Genomic DNA, 18,647 nt, shown 5'->3' on the forward strand with positions numbered 1-18,647 from the left:
GAATGGAAAGGATTTTAATTCTTTAAACAAGTGTCTTTACAATGTTAATACTTACTAACACTTCAAAAGACAATTGAATTTATTGGCATACATTAATGCATCGTTGACCAGTAGCAAACACACGTTCAAGATCCACACTTGGCTAATACGGAGAACCAGAGACATCAGATACAATTAACGTCAGTGCTTTGGCATCGCCGTTTCTAAACGCATTTTCATCAGGGGTATAAGTTTTAAATGGTCATCAGCACATGTACACATGCAGTCTGCAAATTTCCTCTCAACTTCTGATTGTCCTGATGTAGCCAAGTGGTCCTTTGCACGATCCTGGCAGGTCATCATACACCTTTGCAACCTCTGCTGAAACTCTTCAAGCTCTTTGTAAAAAAATATGTGTGGTTACACACTGACTGGGGTACCATAGCAATAGTCACTAATTTTAAGTTGTTAAAAGATATTATTTAAAGGACCCAAAAAAGGTGTAAAGTTGGAAACTATCTAAATAAGAAAAATTTTAGTTTGTTATTTAGTATATACATGAAAAATAGTTTATTTTAGTCCAAATTTAACAAGTATATGTACTGGATTATAAAGACAGACATATGTGTTCACATGTGCAGTACGCCTACAATGAGACAAAAATACACCCTTCGAAGCCCACACAATGTACTGTTTATATCTAAGATATGTGCGTCACAAGCATGTAGAATGAACATTAATGCTTGCAATGAAATGCCTTAGTAATACACAACATAGGGACATGACAGTTATAACAACACTGTAGTGTTTTGAAGTTATATTTGTACCAACTGTCTTTGTTGTGACAGCTCAAATCAAAAAGAAAATCACTTATAAAGGTGTTTACGGAGCACCTAATCCAAATGATTACATGTATATATATAGCATCTCAAACCATTGGTTTTATTGATGTATGGTGTTGATTTATTTAAATTACAAACAAGAATGATATATATACAAGCACAATGTTTTTTTTTAATGACAAGACATTATTTAAATACAGTTTATATTTGCCAATTTTTTATCATACCATTCATGGCATGACAAGGTTGCAAAACCAATTAAAACTGTACAATGTAAAGTGCTCTTGAAATCATATTAAAGCTTTAAACTTCTAAACAAGACAATAAATCTTCCTATCACAACATAAGAAAGCATTAGGTAAAGTTAAGCATTTACCATGCTTTATGACAGCCTGTACTTTGGTGAGGGGTTGCTGGCTGCTTCGAATGCACTCCTGTACTTGCTCAGCAGTTGACGACGTGTTTTCACAGCATGCAGCACTTTGCATAAACATGTGGCGCTACACAAACATTGTGGGTCATGATATTGTTTGTCCGTTATCCATAATCACAATACAATGCTATTATGGACTGAGTTCATAGCCTTGGAATTGTGATGTATTATAAGCCATGACTTTATATGTTGAATAAAGAACATAAAATAGTTTATGTACATGAAGTTGTTTTATTAATCCCCAATAAAGGGTCTACATGATTGGCATTTTAAATAACTGCCAACAGGCTCCTATATATATTTATATATGTTTCTATTTAGTGTTATGGCTGGCAATGGGTCTGTTGGTCCAGTACTAAGGCTTTAAGAAAATGGATTTTCTATATTATCATGACATGAAATATTGTGTGTACCTAAATCCATTACCTGTATTTTCCTGATGTGCTGTTTTTCCAATTCCCTCTGCATGTTGCCAGCAGCATCATCGATCTTACTTAAAGATGTCTTAACTCTTTCCTCCATTTTATAGTTTTAGATCAGCATTTAAATTTAAAGACTTCATATAAAAGAAAAACAGTTTATAAAAAATATAAGATCATGTGTAACTCAGAAACTGTAATATTACAATCAAATCAATCTTGTTTCGATGTGCAACTATGTTTGTTGGCAAAAACTTTAGGAATATTTCATGAAGAAACAATTCGTGCGTTGCATAGCGACCTAGGTGGGACTTTAAAAGGCAGGAAACCGCACGCAGGTGCATTAAATGCATTGAAACGTAAACACATAAACACCTACGGTATCACTTTCATTTCATAAACCAACACGTTTTGGCCATTATGCCACGCATATAGGAAATAAAAGCGTGGCAAATACCAAACCACAATCAAACTCGTTTCCCATTTAAAAAGTGGGTGTCGTACTTTTTCACCCACCCATACTTTCAACCGGCTACCAGCCCACACCACCGCTGTGCGCAGCAAAGATCCGCATTCCGTTCTATTTCTGACCCCACAACCACAGCGAAAGTCGCACAGCACGTGTAGCTGTGCAATAATGAGAAATGTCCTAGAAGGCGCAACCCGTCTCTCACTTGCCCACTGTGGTAAGCCCCATTCAACGACGGTTGCGTCTAGGCAGCCCAACCCGGTACCGAAACCCTACGAAAAGTTCCGAAGATAAAATAAACGATCACATTAACATCGTTCGGAATTCCGAATAAGGCGAAGCGACGAGATCCGAAAATCGCTACGCAGCCAGGAGAAAGCGACCCTTTGTGGCGCACCCTGCCTTATTTGGGTAACTGAGAATGTACCCCGACTGGGGAGAAAACGGCGACGGTCGCGCGTTTTTTGTCAAAATCATCGCTTTTACGTCGCGTAATCGCGTTTTTTCTTTGCATGTGCGTAGATGAGCACAAAAACTCGCCGTAGAGTAAAAAAATTGTTCATTAGTCGATCAGATTAGCGAGAAATTTGCAACATTCCGCGTGCTCGAGTAACGTGACGTCAAGCGGCGTAACCCTGGATCGCACGAAGCCTATTCATAAAAACGTCGGGAGCACGGCGCTGGTTACTCATTCTCAATACGCGTTCGACAAGGTCGGACTAGCTTTCACGGACAGTACAGATTTTTGCAAGTGCAAGTCTTCGGTCAGTTTTGACTGGTAGTTACATGTTGCAGTTGACATCAGAAAGCCCACAAGTGAATCATCATACCGTCTGTTAATGAATCAGAGCCTGGGAAAACGTCACAGCACAAAAAGGCGAAGAAATTTTTCTGCAGCAGCGGAGAATTTACAGAATCATTCCATATGTTGGCACCGGTCAGTGAGAGATTGGCGGTGGACATACAACTGCCCTGGAAGGATTGTAGCCCTGCAGTTTCATATAGTTCCGGCGACGAGGTGCATGAGGTGGATATAATTTCACGTTACAAGTGCGAGGACGACTTAATGGTTGGGGACGATTATGGACTTTGGTCTGACGATGTGGCATTGGATGTACTAAACCAGTTGGGCGATGTATACGAGGCCAGTGCCGTTACTTGCGGCTCAGTAAGCATACCAAGCAATGCAAGCCCTGTTCAACAAACCACTGACATTACTGCGTCTCCGTCATGCAGTACAACACAGAGTGGAAATATAAATGCGGAAGACGACTCTGCTGCTGTATCCTCACATACCAACGTGGGTGGTTTGGATTTTTTATCTGCGACTTTAGAGCCGGTCGAGCCGCCACCCGCCTACGAGTTTGTCAGCAACGCTGCTGAGCAAGACAAGCAGGCATATCAGAAGCAAACCCAGCCCGAACAGGACAACCAGCAGAGCTGTGAAAACACAAGTACCTGCCAGGCAATAGACGACTTTGATGAGTTCATTCAAGGTGCTGAGCCGAACCGACAAGTCAATCTGGATAGGAATTCTCCGCCCCGCTCGTCTGTCAGCAGCGACGTTTCAAGTTTTTCAACTTTTGAATCCAGAGAAGTTTCAGCGGCGTCGCGCCATTTTGTTCCTCGTAGCCGAGGTTTCTCGTGCAGCGAACTGGCCAAGCAGAATCAACACCAAGCGCCCAGTCTTCAGACAACGGCAACTTCAATAGGTAAAACCTCAACCTTTTTTGTTGCTAAAATAAAGCTGATAACATGGTGGCCGAGGTATGACGTAATTCCAGTTGCCATAAAACGTAAAACACAAAAATCGATTACATATTTGTAAACACCGCCAGACATAAACATTAATTTTAGCAATCAAGCCGAACCTACGTAATCAGAAAACGCAACAGGCATCGGGTAATTGCTAAGCGTAATAACCTGCTAGTAAACAAGTGTTGACATTCGCTGTGTTAAGCCTTTCTGCTCACCTTAAATCGTATGTAAGCACGTCATAATTTGGCGTATTGGCCCCATTTAATGGGCCAGCACATCAATTATGACGACGCGGTTATCGGAAAGATTATTGGAGACCGCGGCGATTTCAATGAGATCTCTAATTACACCTTTTTTCTTATGGCCTAGTATATCTTGATTCGGCAGCCGCGCAGGTCGCCATTCCAAAAATGTACATCGCGCCGAAGCCATTACAATAAGGGCAGTCAGCAATGCGTTAGAGCTTAGCTCAGCCTGAGGCAAATAACAGAACTTTGCAGTTGGTAGGATATCAAAGTCGTACGACCTTCACTAATATTCTGAGGTCATATAGTTCAAATTACTAGCATGATTTCTATGTTGAGTTTGATGTTAGCGTTTAAAGCCCTACTTTTTACTAAACTCTCCGTTTTGTGTTTACAGGAAGTAGCAGCATGCATTCCATACAGTACCTGAGCCCGCCTGAACCTTTTGGCCACGTAATGGCCACGCCGGGCGTGGTCCCGTCTCCTTCCGATATCGTGGCAGCCGATACAGCTTCGATGTCGTCACTGCTCCGTGGCAGTCAAGGACTCCATAACAGTTACCATCATTCAGCAACTGTTTACCAGCAATCTCCGTCCGCGTCGTCAGCATGTTCCGCCCCCAGTCCAGATTCAAACGCTTACAGTTCCCATTCTGGGCTGAACGAACAGACGTCAATGTATTCGCGCAGCTCGCTGCAAATGTCTTATTCCTCACCAGCCAGCAGTGAAAGTCGGCATACCAAAAGCCCACAGGCATCGCGTCAAGCTTCTGTCATATCTCGCGCGTATTCCACAACACAGTACCCAGGAGCGCCGTCTTCGGAACCGCGGCCGTTTCTGGCCTACACAGAGATGGGGGAGACGTCGGTGACTCCAAGTTCGCCAACACAAAGCGCCGTTGCTGTTCCTTCATATGAGCAACAACAGGCGTACACCGGTGAAGGTCGTGTGCCCGACCTTCAAAGCAAGGTGGGATTGGACTCCTATTATCCGGGAACGGATATATTCCAAGTTCCGAGCGGTCAAATTGACACCACTGTTATTAAAAGTGAGCCGTTTTCGCCGAGCCGACAAAACGAATTCGACTCAAGTTTGAACCCGCAAAGCGTCATTGTGGAACAGACATCACTCGTACAGCCTTCAAATGTAACTCCGGCACAGCTCGAATATGAAAAGCTCGTGTCGGAGGTTCAGGCCGGTGTTGGGGAAATACACATGCCCAGGGTAGACCTCTACAACGCCGGCACATCTATGGGAGAAAAGTTCAACGGCAATTTCGTGTTCGCCAACGACGGTTACGTCAACGGTGCCGCACCATCGAGTTTCGGTCTCCCAGACAAAGTTGCTGAAACCGAAGCCATGTTCCAGTGTGGCATTATGTCGCCTACTCCAAACTTCATATTTGATCAAAGGCCATTTTCGGCGCACTCAACCCCTGGCAACATGGACGCTGAGAGCTATATGCAAAAATGTATCTTCCAACCTTTCAACAGTGCCTTGCAGTCGACTTACGAGATACATTCCGACCCCGCGAAGCCACCCCCGCCTCCTTACGCAGTACCAGATGGCCGCCTTCAAACCGACGCATTCGGCACTTGTCATCGGGAGACAATTCCCTATCGCCCGGCATCGAACGGGGCATTTCCCGCCGCGATGAACTCTGAGGTGTCGATGTCGCGCATACCTGATTTCAACGTTCGTTCCGTGCTGGAACACGCGCCGTTCAAAAGGCCGACCAAAGCCACGCGAGGGAAGTCTGGCAAAGCCCCATACGAGAAGCCCTACGCTTGCCCCATGCACGGCTGCGAAAAGAAATTTTCTCGAACTGACGAGTTGAATCGACACGTACGAATACACACAGGTAATTACGCGTGAAACTTTGTTTACATCCATAATACACATGTGCGTAATTACCGTCAAGCGTGCACATGGTAGGTCGTTTCCCAACTGAAGCGCAACAGCTTTAAGCGGTTTTGCCTGTATAACTACTTCTTTAATTTAGTAAATCGTTTAGTTTGACAAAAAATTCGTTTCTTTTGAATTTGATTTTTAACGTGCGTCCCTCTTTGTTACAGGCGACAAGCCGTTTGTTTGCACCGTTTGCAACCGACGTTTCTCGCGGAGTGACCATCTTCGAACCCATACAAGAACGCACACCGGTGAGAAGCCTTACCTCTGCAACATCTGCCCGAAGCGATTCGCTCGAAGTGACGAATGCAAACGCCACAAGAAGATCCACGACAAGGTGAAGACCAAGAAGGTCACCGCTGGAGGGAGCTCCAAGGGGGCCAGATCCAGCCGCGTGACGTCATCGGCAGGTCCGGTTCCGTCCGCGCCCGTACCGAGGCTGAATTTCACCGGCTTCCACGACCCCATGGGCCCTCATCCGTCCCAATTCCTGCCCGGGCCCGACCCTTCCCTGCCACCTCACTGTTACCAGCACTATTAGATTCGGGTTCCACCACCGTTTCACATAGAAATCATATGAGCTTGTTTGTTTGTTATTGCGCGCGGTTTCTTCACATTTTTACCGTAACTTTGTTTGGGCAAATGGTGTATTTATGCCAAGCGGCTGCTGGCGAACTTTCGGCAGTATATAGTTTTAACTCTCGTTGTGTTCCGAATCGTTTTTCACTCACATTTTAAGCAGTTCTCTCATTGTGTAGATTTGCATCGCAGCATAGAAATATTATATCACGTCTATACAAGTTCTCTGTTATGATTTCAACACAACTTTGTTTTCATTCCATCAGTTGTTTGTTAAAATAGTTCCATCAAATAAGACAATCTTATTCACAGCGTTTTAATTTAACATTTCTGTTCCTTTTTTCATTCTCATTTTATTCGGCGGTTTAGTCTTTTATGCTTCAGCTGTTTCCTTTTTTCTCAATTTGCCACCAGCTGTTGATCGGTCAGGTGATGCAAACCTTTGTTTTTGCTTTTGTGACGGAATAAAGAGATGTTTAAAGAATTTCACATGTTTTATGAAATCCTGACTGTAGTCGTGAAAAATATTTTGTCAAAATTCGTTGCTTCAATAACCGCTGTTTAACAGCTTTCTGGTTTAAATAAATTCGATTTATTTTTTATATTAGGGACTAAAATTATCGCACAAAAATTCCTGCTTCCTCATGATTGCAGTTTTAAACTTTTTTGAGGTGAAAATATCAACAGAAAAAATATGCCATTTTTGTGGTTTGAGAAACGCAATTTCCAAATACGGCATCTTCATGTTTCGAAATACATTTGTTAGTCACTAGCTGATCCTCCACATAGCAATTAATCATTTTCCTCACGCAAGTTAGTTGTTTGAAGGAAAACCTAAAACCGATTGAACGCATTCAAATAATCCTTGCCGCCTTCGGATGATTTCGTTTCGAAAAATGTTCAAACCTTCTCACGGTGGCAAACTATGCAAATCTAGTAACCGATGACCGAATAATAGTAACAACCTTTGTAATGTCAAAACATTTTTTTTCTTCTTTTTTTTTGTTTATCTACAGCAACATATTTTACTGTGCTCATATTTCAAAGACCTATGATGTTTTCAACAATGTGGTTGGGTATTTTTGGAAGAAAATGTGTGATTAGTTGGAAAATGTGTGCTTAGTTTGGATATTAAAAGTGATGCAATTAACATCTTTGATCACAAATAACATTACACATTGAAACAATACTTTTAAGTAATAACACAATAGAATTTTTACACATATTCAAACCGCATGACAGAGTGATGCATAGTAAACCTTTTACAGGATGGTAATGGTGTTTTTTTTAAGCCAAAAATAAGCTTAAAACCTTATAATTCACTTGCAAATGTAATTTATCATTAAATAGAATAATTATATACATCGATAGGTTGATGATACAATTTAAAAACATATATTTATAACTTTGAATGTCGCACAAGAATAAAATATATTCATTTTTTGGCATGATGATGCCATTTTGTTGGGCTAGTGAATGGAAGACTGGCACTCACATAGTTTCAATGGCGCTGTTCGCATACTTTAGGGATGAGTCATTCGTAATCTTGCCACTCTGTCCCAACAAAACTATGTACCTTTGTCTAATACGTGCCCGCTGAAGCAGTACCGGCAAAACCACCGGACACTGGCAGTGCACAAAACCCTACGGTAAATTGTTGAAAGAATGTTTTTATGTACACGGAAATAACTGTTTTCGGGAAGCATTATCTGTTTTGCGATCTGCACATAGTTTAACCACACCCTTACTGAATGCATTGCTTTGTCATTACAGCATTGCTTTAATTACACACACTCAAGATGCAAAGCAATTCTCATTATGTTCAATGCCTAAATCTAATTCTGTTACACGGACGAGTGCAAAAAGAAACTCACCGAACATCAAAAAATTGACATTTTTCTGACGAAGTTTACCTGTTCGCAAGACAAAATTAGTAAAACCACAGACTAAAAAAGCATTTTTTAAGCATGGTGTGGCAGTTCAAAGTGATTATTAACCGTTAATACAACATTGTTGTCTATTGTTACTTGTCATTGTTTTTTAAGAATACAGTCTAAAGGTCCTTATTACGCCTGTTTATTTTAGGACTTTTGTTCAAACAATCCTCCGTAAAGGTGTGTGCTGTGTTACAGTAACTTTGCTACAGCGTTGCATTCGTAACCAATGTTTGTCCGAGATAGCTACAAAGTTTTTTTGAACGCTCGGTATATTTTAAAGTCGCCACATAATTCCAAAGTTTATTGAGAATGCTTTTTTGCACGAAATATTTTTACATTCCTGAACACTAAAATCTTCGCTTGTTAATTCACTTAACGATCTGATAAATCCTGTGTGAAGATCTAACAAACGTAACAATGGGTTATTTTTAGTTTCTGGGCAGCTAAATACTCATGCAAACATATGTTGCACTGAGAGCTTACCAAAACCACGACCTTACTATCGAATGTGCTTATCGTGACATACGAGCGAGCAACAAAAACCCAAAACATCTGTAAATATTGTAAATCCAGCTTAGTATTGCAAAGCAAGTCGAAAAAATTTTCATTATTATTCTGAAACTATATTTTATTCTCCAATAACAAGCCAATAGAAACGCACGAACAAGTATTTAATACAAATATGCTGCAAGATAACAAAGAAAGACAAACAGGTAAAACACGTGACATCGGAAAAGTGTTAAAAATTAGCCGCCTCTTCATATTTGATTTACCCCGTGAAGTTAATGACGCCCACTCCATTGCTGAAAGGCGAATCACCAAATTTGATAAACGATAAGAACAAGCACATGCAAGTTTTTCGGCCTCCGGGCAATTTCGCATCCGACGCCGTTTGGGTTCCGACGTCGCCGCGCGATTTCATTGTCATGTGATTGAAGTTGCATTTCGACGGTGTCCACGTGTGTTTACTGCGGTAAAGAAAGGTTGCGACTTAACCACGTATAAAGTTTTTCGCGACAACTTGGATTTTGCCATTCATTGCTTGGAGTGCCTTTTTTTGTAAACAAAACTTCCACTATCACGTGATTACTGAACGTGGTGGCAACAGGTTTAGGTTATAACTTGTAGCCATCTACAGCGTCTTGAAGAAAAGTCATTTTGCCAAAAACTTTCACGCAACAAACAGGAATATGCAATTTCCTGTTTAGACTTAATATCTACGAACACAACAGTGAGTTTTGGCATCATTTCAACACAGTTTTCGCATATAGGTGGACAGGTTTAACACATAAGCTTATATACTTCTTCGCGTTTTTTCGTTTAAATTCGCTGTTAAACGTCCTAAATCACATTGACATCTATCGCTTTTGAAATTTTCTGCTTTTTTCTGTCGGGGAATTTTTTCAACCATATGTGGGCAAAATATGATGATGACCGAAGTTTGAAAAAAAGATCGAACAAACTTAGTTTCTCGATGATTTTTACACTTGATATACCTGACAATTGAGATTGGGTCGTGCCCAATTTACTAAGTTTGAGTGAATGAGTTGTACGAATCAGTTCCCTTCGTAAAAACTTCACATCTTGAAGAAATTGCCTGAAATATGGTAAATGCGGCAGAATTGTTTATTCCTTGTTTTGTGTTCGAAAATGATTCGTTGTTGGATTTGTGGCGCCAGGACGTGTCAAAGTCCTTACTATAACGTAGTGTACTTGATCCTGATGGCCCAATAAACAGTCGTTCTTATACACTGCGTCGCGACGCCCTCATTATAAATTTCCTAGGCCGCCGAGCAAAAATTTCAAACGAAAACTTGGATTTGTTGAGAAAAAATGGAGGAAAATAACAATTAAAGTCAGCCTTTTTCGACCGAAAATTGTAAACAGGAACAAAACGTCCAGATAGAATTATAATTGTTACGTCGCGAGTGCGGTGTATCTTTCCAAGTGCGTCACACAAGGTTGAAAACCGCTGTAATATACTGAAGGAAACTTCGATAGGGGATCACCAACAAAAACCCCCTTAAGAAATGCAGCACCAAAAAATCAGTGGGCGTATGATGTTTTTATGCAACCTGTGATGACAATCTTTACAAGACGCGTGGGCAAGTCCAGGTTTCCTGTGGTTTACCCCCATTACCTGCTCAATTTTTTCATTCTCGTGTTGTCGATGCACTTAAAAACAAACCAGCAGGAATTGGGTGTTTTTTATATTAAAGTAGCAACTATTGAATGTGTCGTGCGGCCGACCGCTAGAAGCCGGCGGAAACGCCCGGGGTCGCGCTTTCTAGCGTTTCTCAAAACGAATCGGAACGAGAAACAGCGGCTGAGGAAAACCTTACAAGAACCAAAATCGACGCCGGCGCCGTGCGCCCAAGACTGCGTGCCGTGCGCAGAACGTGGCCAAAACATCAGTTGCAATACAACCGGCGACAACACCTTCAATTGTTTCCTATACCAGCACTATATCGGGCGATGAATCCGCCAATTCTCCGCCGCTTCAAGCCCCCGGGGCACGCCTCCTCGCCTCCGCGTTTTTGCGTCGCTTTAAACCCACGATAATGAGTTACGTGAGGAGCACGTGCGTCTGACAAAAGACGGGGGGAATTTTCTAGCAAGTTTTCCGTTGCTGAAGGGAAGAAGCTTTCATTCAGAACAACGCCATGATATTCGGAATCACACTTTGCCGGTTCAATGAGATATTAAATACAGGAAATAAGAAATTCTACCTGCTGCGTTTCCACCGCGGGAACCCGGACTTTATCGCAACGGTGACTTTACCTTCTAGGTTACTTAGTGACTCACTTGTTACGTTGCGGCAAAACGGGCTAATTGTGCAGTCTTTCTGTTCACATTTTTCTACAATTTCGAAACACTGAGGGGAAAAGGTCCTCGCATTTGCCCTGACATTCAATTTGTGGCATTTACTAATAACCGTGGAAATGTGAACATTATTACATTTATTTAATACTATTTATACACAAACACGGCCGAACACAAACAAACAAGCCACTGAACAAGTAAACGTGGTTGGTGGCTTGCATTGGTTGAGACACAAAAGTGTCGCAACTCTGACGTAACCCACAGCAGACTGCTGGAAGCAAACAAACACCGCAAAGTTGATATTGGGAAGATTTTGATTCCTAATTTGTCGATTCTGTCGAATGGAAGCAACGACACTTGAGGAAAACCCAGCAATTAGCGTCGAAATTTGCAGCAATAAAACCTTAACCGGCAGAAACCACTCGCGCTTACATTTTGCTTGATTGACCTCTTAGCATTATTACGTCACAGACGAATAAGCGCTGCTGGCGCGGCAAGCTGTTCGCTCAAGCGATTGTTTGGTTCAATTAGGAAGATTGGCACTTCGTTTAAGTACACGTGATGATTTGACAAGATTTCTGCTCCTTAGCTTCCATTCACCGGCTAAATTCTGGATATCGTTGTCTTCGCTTGTGACATAACAATTATAAAATCGCTCATCCAATTGTCGCCGGAGAAGTCTCGATGACAATTTTGCGGCAGCAATTTTTACCTATTTGGAAACAAACTAAATCGGTGGAAGGGACTTGGCACCAATTAAATTGTCAATCTAAGTCTTATTGCTACACAACGAACAAAAAGAAGCATCTCCATTCGCTCCCGGCACATGAAGGAACAACTTTTGCTGTTATAACAGGTCCATAGACTCTGATTTGTGTTGTAAATTATAACCCCGGGGAAGAAATGAGGGTTTTTATTGAAATCTTCGTTTATTTATTACCAGAAGACCAGCAATAAAAACTTTCTGGGCTTCTTTTGAAACTGCACAATTTTCTTCGGTGTTCACGTAAACTCGATGGCGCATTATTGATGTAAAAATAACCCACAAAAATCACTAAAACGTCAACATTTAATTAAAACATCTATGGGTTACTTATATAGGGTAAATATATCTCTATTGCGTTACGCAGCAAGATTCAACACCGTTGTACGTCTGTGCAACCTGAAACGGATATAAATCAAACCAACCACCTGCTTCCAATATGATCGCAAACTAAACGAACGGAAAATCGTTTACGGTTCGCCGCGCAGCGCTCATTGGAGCGTGCAAATCTGTTGGAGGCACGTGCCTTAATCTTGGGCGGTCATGCGTGTCGTGCGCACCTGTACCTCCCCTCTCCACGTTTAGGGGGCGCAGCTCTTGATTTAACCTCAGCACGAGTAATGACGCCGGAGCAGGAACGATCGATGCGCGCCAGACAGCTGCGAACTTCGTCACGTGTCTGTTGTAGAACAAATTCGCGCGGCGGAAGAATTTCACGATGTTTACTGAGTAAAAGGAATGGCGTGGAATGATTTCCAGCTTCTGATGTTTCATTCAACCTTAGATGTTTCCAATATCGATTCAAAGTGTTTTCAGTACAGTACACTTTTCCCTGATAATATGTTGTCTGACAAACAGTTTATACCTGATTAAAAAACGACTCTTCAGGCCGAAGACGATTTAAAAGCTTTTTTTTATATTAAGTTGGATCGTTCGCATTGCCCAGAAATCGTTAATAATATATAATACAAATAAAAAAAGAAAAAAAGAAAATTTTCCACCCAGCCGCGCACTGTTTACGGAGGTCCTTTGAAGCGTGCAACTTTCCAACTTGGACTTTCATGAATCGGTCGGATCCGTTTTTTCATCCTGGAGCCGCGTCCCCAGCTGTGCAAAGCGCAAACCGGAAAAATAAGGGGCCAAAATCACCCCTAACACCTGGTTTTGATGACGGGGAACAAGCCGCTAATTCCTCAACACCAACAGAATCGAATGCGTACTTGCACATGGCTACGGATGACCTAGATTACTGTTGTTGCAGCAATATAGTGGAAGAATCCACGCAAGCACTTTGTGCTGTGGTAAATTTATTTCTAGCCTTTGTGAATTTCATCCGAAAAAGTGGATTCCTGCACTATTGCTTGTGACATTTCTGTGATTGCCATCTAACTGTGATTGCAAATTTGAGAAAAGTTCCTCGGGAACTTAAGTTTGGTTCAGGTTGAAGTACCGGTGTTTCCCGAGCTTTTGTCCTCCTGGCAAAGCGTAAAAAATCTACGGTTTCCCGAGAATCTCAGTTTTCGGAAGTTTCACAAACTTTCAACTGGAGATTTTTTTTATTTTGCGAAAAATTTTTCGGCGTCATCTGGTTCGCTACAACTAATTCGTGATAATTAGCACTACATATACATAGTAACTTATGTAGTAATAGTTTTCCGTTCACAATGAGCAAAGTAACATGCTATTTCGGCAATTTTTAATCCTGCTAGTGCGTTGTATTAGTTTATGTTTGTAGCAGACGATTCAACAAAAAAGTAATACTCTACTCTGCGCTCTTGCTGGCGCTTCGGTTACATTATGTTTTGTTTTTTTTCAAAACGCATTTAAATTATATTGCAATTTTTTACGTGAAGTAACTTGTGTCTCGCACAACAAGTTGAAAAAAGTTAGATTTCAGGGGAGAAACTAAAATATTGGCACAATGCCACGGTGCTAAGATTTCCAAGTAACATCCGAACGAGGTTAGTCGGGCGCGGTCACTCAATAAACAGAAGCGGTGGAATTTGAAGGGGAAATACTTCGATTCGCCGGTTCGACGAGGTATTAGAACCTTCTACTGCGTCGTTACGCATTCCAGTACAGTGATTTCATTTACCGAATGTAAGATGTGAGAAAGTCTCAACGTCACTAGCCATCGTCCCCCGCTTAGCCGCAGAATCCGACCGAGTGACGCTTCTATATATAGCGTGAAGCATTTTCTCGTCTGCGTGCGGTTCTGCGTGACTGGTTGAAAGCGGGAGGCGGAATTGTACGTAAAGAGAACGTAACCACGCCAACGTTGAAACAATGTAATCGCGTCTGAGAAGATTGAAGCCGACCGCATTCGCATTACGCCGCCAATCACCAGTTTCACGAGGCGCTGAGATCGGCTTCGGTGTGGTTCACGTTCTCACGTACACCATCGAACACCTTTGCGTACGGTTAATCGCGTGGTTGTCGCGACTCTCGCGTCTGACAATCGGTTAAGAGATTACAACCGAGTTTGTGGCGTTACACTTACACGTGGGCAGACAGCATGTGTCGTTTTTGAAGTGATATCAAGTTTTGTAGTATTTTTGTTGCAAGTTTTTTTTCTGTCCGTTACGAAACAAACTTCACATTGCAATCTGTGGGTGAATGAGGAGAATTAGGATCATGTTTTGAAAAACATTCAGAAAACAATGCGCACTATCTTGAAATATGATGTAAAAATTTCGAAGAAACCTCTTCGTGCGCACGTAATATTGACAAACCGTCGGTCTTGTTTTGAACGAGACTTATTTGTAATAATCGTAACGGCCAAAAGTTTGTCTAAGAACACGTTCCGTTAAACTTCTTTAAAACAACGCGTGTTTCAAGAAGAAAAATACACACAATTTCGCCTGCTGTTTGAACGCAAAACAACCAACATTAGAGCCAATTTTCACTTTGAATGTTATACGTATGACCCCATACCTGAAACCACGTGACCGCACGGGCGAAGGAAGTGAACGTGATTTTCTCACTTGCTTTAAGTTTGAAGCTCAAAGTGTTTTCGCAACACTTAAGACACCGATCGACCGATAAAAACGATGATTCGTCACAAGATGTCACGTGATGTCACGTGATGTCAAGGTTTCTTCCAACGAACAAATAAAAGCTACAACCTTGGAATGACCTTGTCATGGTAGGAGTTGGTAGTTTGTCAGCGTCACACCTAAGTACACGGAAAAATACGCGTTATTTTCCTTCCGCCAATTCTATTTCAGCATCGGCACAAAATTTCCATAGTCCGTGCGCCGGGGGTATTTAGAGATCGTGTAAGGATAAATGAGATAGCGGAATATCACGGTGGGCATGGGAGCATTTACTGTGCTTTAAACCTTCAATGTACGAGTGTAGTCATGACAGTTGACTTTTGCGGGATCAAATTTAAAGGTGATTGTGGAATGACTCGCGTAATTCGTTAAGACCGCACACGCGCGCGTAAAATTTCTCGGTCATGATTTGGGTGACAAATTTGTTATTTTGTTACTTATTGTTTTTCCAGCATTTTTCTTTCTTGTTTTAATGCCATTCAGAGTAGCCGAAAATATCGACCACGAAACGTGATTTTCAAGAGTTTATTTTGACAAAATGTTTGTGGAACGCGGCCAGTTTTAAGCCAAGATTACCCCGGCAAGGAACCCTAACATCAAGGATTTGTTGTAAGCAAAATTATGTGCTTCCACTGCCGAGCTGTCATTACGGTGTCTGTGACAATTGTTTGTGTAACGCGTTATGCAAGTCACCTCTATTACCGGGATCCTTGCACTGAACGTCTACCATGTTTACATAATTACCAACACTTCGGATGAGGACAACGCCGGAGAAATGAACTTACACATTTACCAGAGAGACATTATGCACCGGTCGCATTTAACAATTGCCTGTGACGAACGGAAATTCTCTCCCCTACCGTGCCGCTTCGGATTTGTTGATATTTACGCGGCGAGCGAGATAATCCTCAAATTGAGGGCACCGGTGTTTGTTGCTCCGTAGCGAAGTATTTCTCTTTTCACGAGCCGGGGCTTTGACAACTTTTCCCTTCGCGCGTTCCTCATTGTTAACTTTCTCTTCACCTCGGCCACGAAGAAAAATGAAAGAAGAATTACAAAATCCGGCGCCGGCCGGCATCGCAGAGCGGCAAGCACAACAGGGCGAAAGAAAATTGCACAAATTAAGTTGTATGTTTTCTTTGCCGGGCGCCGGGTGAAGAGAGTTCCGTTATTTTGACTGCCGACAAGCCAACCGGGATCTTCACCAAACCCCAAACTGCTAGTTTATTTTTCTTTCCCTTTCAAGCTCAACGCGCCATTATCTTACCACAAAGAATCCGCGACAATACCGTGGTATGCAGAATCCGGAAGCTCAAGTTGATTGCTCGTTTTCCACGAAAACTGCTTTTCTTTTATGTACATGGGCCTGCTTTGATTTTCTATATTTCCGGCAATGACATAACACAAGCGTTGGGGTAGAAAATGCGTGTGTTTAAAGGTTGTTCTTGTTTATAAGAAAGTTGAATCAACACTGCGTGTACGATTTATCGGCGCATGTATGGTTCGTGCATACATTTACATCTTTTTTGGCGAGGTTTATCTGGTAACAATTATCTTTACATACGACAATCACTGCCCACATGTATAAAAATGTAGAAAAATATGGTGCTTTGTTAAAATATTTTAAGTCCATTTTTCTTGTGTTGCTGCATAAAAGTTTTGTTTCTGTGACGACACAAAGTTTTTGTGACGACACAAGACATAAAGCGCTGGGCCAGGGTTAAGTTATTTGCCAGTAGATAAGTATACAGACACATAAAAACATTTGATCACAAGAATCTACACCCTAACAAACTTTTAACTTTCATAATTGTCGTTGAACGCAAACCAGACATACCTTAGTGGGTTTTTGGTACTCATACGGTATGTGAATTGAAAAATTAAGCTTAAATATCGATAATTATATGTTAATAATTACTGTACCCGCATGCATAATATTTCGAATCACATTATACCGCAGAAAGTACAATATTTTATATCGTTACAAACCAGATTGGTCAGAAACAGTCGGAGCGAGCAATCACCAATGAAACTCATATCGTTGATAAAATGATTTTTTTTATTGCGGTTGCTATACAACACCACACAAAAGAACGCCGCCAAATTTTCTCTTGAGAGGATGAAATGTTGCTCCATTGTCCCCTATTGAGTGAAACTGCTTTGTTAGGGAGAATATATGGAGAATTATTCGACAGTTTAGAAGTAACGGAATCGGCGGTTTCTCCTTACTTCAAAAAAGCGCGGCTTACATTTGCCCCCTAGCCAACAAAACCAACTTGAACGATTTTCTTCAGCTGTAAACGAAACAATGACAACATGTGGAAACAAAAAGTCTGTAAAATTTAATCAAATTTGCCAAAATGGTCTATAAACGTGAATAATGTGTAGCTATAAAACGTTGTATATGAGCCATGACCTGGTTAACAACATTTAATATTTTCTTTCTGAAATCAACCTTTTCCAACGCCACTTGTTGTGCGTAACACAGGTGGAAACTTCATTTCAGAAATTACAATTCAAGTATCCTCATGTCAAACGCAGTTTATTGCAAAGAAAACGTGTTTCGCTAGAAAGCATTATCAGTTATAAAGTAAAACGGAAAACGAAAGTAAAATGGTGAAAATTAACTGAAGATGCTTTTTAGCGAAACATATTTTCTTTGCAATAAATTGCGTTTGACACGAGGGTATAATTTTACCTGGTTAAGGTTATTTATGCAATACGTCAGCAAAAAAGCAGACACGGTACCAAATTAATTTATTGCTCTTTAGCACGCCTACTGGTTTTGTTTTACAGTTCGTGCTGTCGCTAGAGAGCAGAAGACGTTTGTATGTCTTTATCACGTGACATAGCATAGCAAAAGTGAGAATACGACTTCACTTGGTCCAATGAAACTTACTGGAATTTTTCAATAACAAAGTCTACAAGCTGATGTCGTTCTCTTTTGCTCTTTTGACTGCTTACCCGCTGCCAGTAAGGTTGATGTTGAGCAGTCAGTTTTCTATCACTATCACTATAGGCAGTGGAGCGTTTCCAATTTTTTGTCAGTCGGTTCTATCACAAAAGTCATATTTTTCAGCCGGTTCTGTTACAAAAAATCCATTGACAGTAGCTAGTAATGCTAACCGGTAACTCATAAAATTTCGTGAGACGGTTCATAGAACCGGTGCGAACCGGCTGAATCCCACCACTGACTTTAGGCTACATTTCAGAGACCCGCTGGTTTTTAAGTTTGTTCGAGTATAGAGACACTCAGTGCAGAAAACACAGAAGAACCAGTCATGCAATATAAGAAGAGGGAGGGCATTTTATCTTCCATTTAAAGAAATTGAACTTCCCAAGGCTGATAATCATGCCCAGAACATTTTTGTCCTATTAAATCTGCTTCTTTATGTCTGGTTGCTTTAAGTTTAATTCTTCCTGCTTGTTTAGGAAA

General features: G+C 41.4%; 2 protein-coding genes across 2 annotated transcripts; one reads left to right on the forward strand and one right to left on the reverse strand.

Annotated features, from left to right (window-relative positions):
• Positions 1–90: 90 nt before the first annotated feature.
• Positions 91–1,832, reverse strand: LOC145907784 (protein FAM136A-like). Its single transcript, XM_082994935.1, has 3 exons — positions 1,681–1,832; positions 1,198–1,321; positions 91–377 (listed from the first exon to the last, which is right to left on the reverse strand). Exons 1-3 carry the CDS (start codon positions 1,774–1,776, stop codon positions 181–183), a joined length of 417 nt encoding a protein of 138 aa, XP_082851061.1. The 5' UTR covers positions 1,777–1,832; the 3' UTR covers positions 91–180.
• A 953-nt stretch (positions 1,833–2,785) lies between these two features.
• LOC145907631 (uncharacterized) lies at positions 2,786–7,116 on the forward strand. The gene is made up of 3 exons (XM_082994923.1): positions 2,786–3,854; positions 4,543–6,006; positions 6,221–7,116. Exons 1-3 carry the CDS (start codon positions 3,068–3,070, stop codon positions 6,592–6,594), a joined length of 2,625 nt encoding a protein of 874 aa, XP_082851049.1. The 5' UTR covers positions 2,786–3,067; the 3' UTR covers positions 6,595–7,116.
• Positions 7,117–18,647: the final 11,531 nt, after the last annotated feature.

Source organism: Ascidia mentula, chromosome 1 (assembly GCF_947561715.1).
Source record: "Ascidia mentula chromosome 1, kaAscMent1.1, whole genome shotgun sequence".
Lineage (NCBI taxonomy): Eukaryota > Metazoa > Chordata > Ascidiacea > Phlebobranchia > Ascidiidae > Ascidia > Ascidia mentula.

Bases quoted from the DNA above. Each gene is read 5' to 3' on its own strand.
- LOC145907784 (XM_082994935.1), bottom strand. From the start codon at position 1,776: ATGGAGGAAAGAGTTAAGACATCTTTAAGTAAGATCGATGATGCTGCT. The intron at 1,322-1,680 runs GTAATGGATTTA...ATGTTTGTGTAG, and splicing joins AGCACATCAGGAAAATACAG to CGCCACATGTTTATGCAAAG. The intron at 378-1,197 runs GTAAATGCTTAA...TTTTTTACAAAG, and splicing joins ACAGGCTGTCATAAAGCATG to AGCTTGAAGAGTTTCAGCAG.
- LOC145907631 (XM_082994923.1), top strand. From the start codon at position 3,068: ATGTTGGCACCGGTCAGTGAGAGATTGGCGGTGGACATACAACTGCCC. The intron at 3,855-4,542 runs GTAAAACCTCAA...TTGTGTTTACAG, and splicing joins GACAACGGCAACTTCAATAG to GAAGTAGCAGCATGCATTCC. The intron at 6,007-6,220 runs GTAATTACGCGT...TCTTTGTTACAG, and splicing joins ACACGTACGAATACACACAG to GCGACAAGCCGTTTGTTTGC.